This window comes from Buceros rhinoceros, unplaced genomic scaffold, assembly GCF_000710305.1.
Source record: "Buceros rhinoceros silvestris isolate BGI_N320 unplaced genomic scaffold, ASM71030v1 scaffold14513, whole genome shotgun sequence".
Classification (NCBI taxonomy): Eukaryota; Metazoa; Chordata; class Aves; order Bucerotiformes; family Bucerotidae; genus Buceros; species Buceros rhinoceros.
In genome coordinates this window covers 1-3,364 of record NW_010404300.1, presented here as the reverse complement: position 1 = coordinate 3,364, position 3,364 = coordinate 1, and the positions used below count along the sequence as shown (strand labels likewise).

Here is a 3,364-nt window from a genome sequence, read left to right as displayed (position 1 = left end):
CAGAAGTCAGGGAACGGCGATGCAGGGAGTTGTGCCCCTGCTGAAACGCACAAGAACAAAGCGGCTGCCAGTGCCGGGATTTATTCTGATGCTCACCACACATTGTTGAGGCACTACAGCTAGGACAAGAAAGGCAACGTGTGCATTTAATCGTTGAGAAATAAAATCAAGCTTCCTCTACCAGAGAAACTCCCAGTGATGAGCTGCATATCAACATGGTCACCCTCAGTGTTCCTAAAGAGCACATGAAGAAAGCGCCCTTCACAAAGACGCAGTTAGGGATTGCACACACGAGGAATCTTGCCACTCTGCGCATGTGGAGTGTGCCCCACTCCACACCCAGGTTGTCCCCACATGGCAAATATAGTCATTCTGCCACTGAACTTTCCTAGGCAGTGTTTTAACCCCATGGAAGATCACCCTGGGGGACAAGAGGAAGTGTTTTAACATGGATAAAATGGTTCAAGAATCTCCATTTCCCTCAGACTCCAGAGTGGCAAGTCCTTCCAAACTGTCACTAAAGGCATTTAACCCAAGCTCATGTCAACAGACTGCCACAGAAATCAGCTTCCAAGAGGAAGCCTTTGACCAAGGGTGCAGTCCTGCAGGTCCTCTGCACCCGGCATGCCAAATCTCTCCTCCTCCAGTTGACTTCAACTCCCTCTGCTTAAATTCTAGAAAATTCCCAAAGGGAAAGGTCACGCCAAGAGCGCAAAGCAGAGCTCTGCCGAATGGTCACAGAACAGGCAGATCCACACACCTTAAAAGCAACTGGCAAACCACAAACACAACACAACAGGCTGCTCTGCAGGACAGCTCTCGTCTGCAGTTCCTGATGTGCAGTGGACTGTCAGCAAGGACCAGGTACACACACTGAAGGCTCCTTAAATTCCTCCTGGTTTAGCTTTTAGAGGCTTGGCCTGGCAGTTGTATTTTTAGCATCTCATTCTTCAGTTGTTGTCCTCTCTTCCTCTCTGCTGTGAAATGAGCTCAACTCAAAAGCATTTGTTTAACAGAGCTGAAACAAGACTTCACAGAATGGCCAAGTACTCTGCGCCGTGCCTCAGGAGCCGGTTCTCTGCGTGTATTTGCAAGCAGCATAAAAGGAGAGAGGATAACAGACAGCCGCCAGGATTGTGCTTGATCGCACAAACAAGCAAAGGGGCACGTACAAACGGCTCCTGTGAGGGAACAACAGCCCAACAAAAGCCTGTATAGGGCAGTGGCCAGAGGCCACCCCTGCCTGTTTGAGACTCGTTTGATCACACGAACAAGAACAGCTCACAGGTGCAGGCTACCCCTGCCAAAAGCACCACCAAGCCAGAGGTATTGCCTATGCTATTAACAAAATAATTATTTTATTTCTCTCTGCATCTATAATATATAAATAGACAATAATTCACTTTTATTAATGTAGCTAAATATATTGTATGATTAAGTTATTTGGAGAACATTCTTTCTAACTCAGCAAGTGCTGTTACATCCAGTGAAGGAAATCTTTATGAGCGGTCCTTTAAAGTCCTCCAATTATCAATTGGGGAGTCAATTATGGGAGTCTAAGTCAGTTTTCATACTGCCAAGAGTTTTTAGACACGACCTGTTTAGAAGTGAAAATGCAGCTCCCTTTTCTTAAGGGCCCTCTCCTCACATACAAACCCACCCCTCGGTGACCTACAGGATCTTCCCCTCAACTGACAAAGTGAAAACAATTGGCACTGTCTCAAACACTTGGATAGCAACTCCTACAGTAAACCACAGCCAGCGCAACTTCATATCACATCTGAACTCAATCCTCATCAATGCACTCTGACACAAAAGGTTCCTACAGGCAAAAAAGTTTGTAAACCAAGCAAGTGTAAAATGATAAAAAAACCTCCACACTGCATGGAAAAACCCAAAGGATTAGAGTCAGAAAATATCTGGCAGCAAGAAACTGGAACAAACATGAAGGCCTGACGAAAGAGGGTGGTAGCGCTGGTCATTTCGCAGGACATTGTTACAGAACTGCTGCAGGAAGGGCTTTATTATTCAAGCTTTTCGTCTCCTTCCTCCACATCCTTCAGACTGAGTACTTCCAGCGTTCCTTTCCCTTTCGTCTCACTCCGGATCAGCTCATCGATCTCTCTGAAGCAGCCGGGGTCAATAAGGCACACCTGAAACGGTTCACAAATGGTAAGATTCGATTTTCAGCAGCTGCTTTTCAAGGTCTAACACTAATTTTCATTTTAAAATAGTATTGTTTAGTTCCTAAGAAGGACTTTGCAGAGCTGGTAAGTGATTTCTATCAAGTAGCCATTCCAGAGAAGTTCTGCAGCATCGTTTCCCCAGGCTGGACAGGCCCTTGGACAGCTGGGATCCTCCTCAGAAAGATTTTTACTAATACCTTGACCACAGATTATTTTTTTCCTTTACCACAGACTATTTTTTAAAAACCTAATCATCCATTGTCAAAATACAGGCCTGACCCACCAAATCTATCAGAGTAACACTCCAGATAGGAAGGGAAACTTCTCAGTGCTATAAGACAACCACTGCTAAAAGAAATTACCCTGCGTTTCAACTCAGCTTCAGGCAGCAGTTTCTGTATAATAGAGGCTACTTTCAAGCTTACAGGATTGTGTAAAATAAAAAACTACAAACTGTCATTTAGAACCTCTGGTAAACTGGCAGTTTATCCAAACAACGTCATATTAATTCATCTTCTTAGCAACAGGCAGAGGTGCAGTCAAATCAAGTAGGAAACCCAAGGGCTGCTTTATTGCTTACAATTTCCAACTGGTCACGGAAGTCTTCACTCTCAATAACTTTAATCAGTGGCTTGAGCCTCTCCTTCAGTTTCTTCCCCTCCTTTACTGGGAGAATAAATCGCAGCCTCATGTGAGCACGTTCAATTTGCATGGTCTCCTTTAACTGTCTGATCACTTCCAGTGCCTGTGAAGACATTCAGGAGAACGAACGGTTACAGCACAGATCAAAATCTCCGCTCCTCTGCATGAGCTTCAGGCGCAGTTCTAAGCACTGACCACTGCCTCTCTGCTGCAGGGAGTTTGCTGTCATGCTATTTTGATAGATTAACAAGAAAAGGCAGAGTTCTTGCTGTTTGTGATCACTTCAAAGACTTAAATAAGCCTGTCTGAAATAACATTCCATAGCAGTTCTACTGCCAAACAGCAGGAACTTTGCTCAGATGCAACGCCTGATTTACCACCGCAATTAAAATAAACAATACTTTTTCTGTTCCAGGCACATCACTGTTGCTGCTTTCATTAATTTCTTTCTCTCTCCCTTCCTTGAATTGTTAGAAAACCCATTGCATGAGTTTCAGAGTGCACCCAGCATTCAAGTGCCAGCCGGCTGAGGAACC

The 3,364-nt window shown here is 44.7% G+C and overlaps 1 protein-coding gene across 1 annotated transcript; it reads right to left on the bottom strand.

Annotated features, from left to right (window-relative positions):
* Nucleotides 1–2,024: 2,024 nt before the first annotated feature.
* Nucleotides 2,025–2,931, bottom strand: SBDS (Shwachman-Bodian-Diamond syndrome; the record flags this gene model as incomplete). The annotated part of the gene is made up of 2 exons (XM_010133353.1): nucleotides 2,025–2,153; nucleotides 2,767–2,931. Coding segments are annotated over 2 exons (294 nt in total), but the record flags the coding sequence as incomplete, so codon positions are not given.
* Nucleotides 2,932–3,364: the final 433 nt, after the last annotated feature.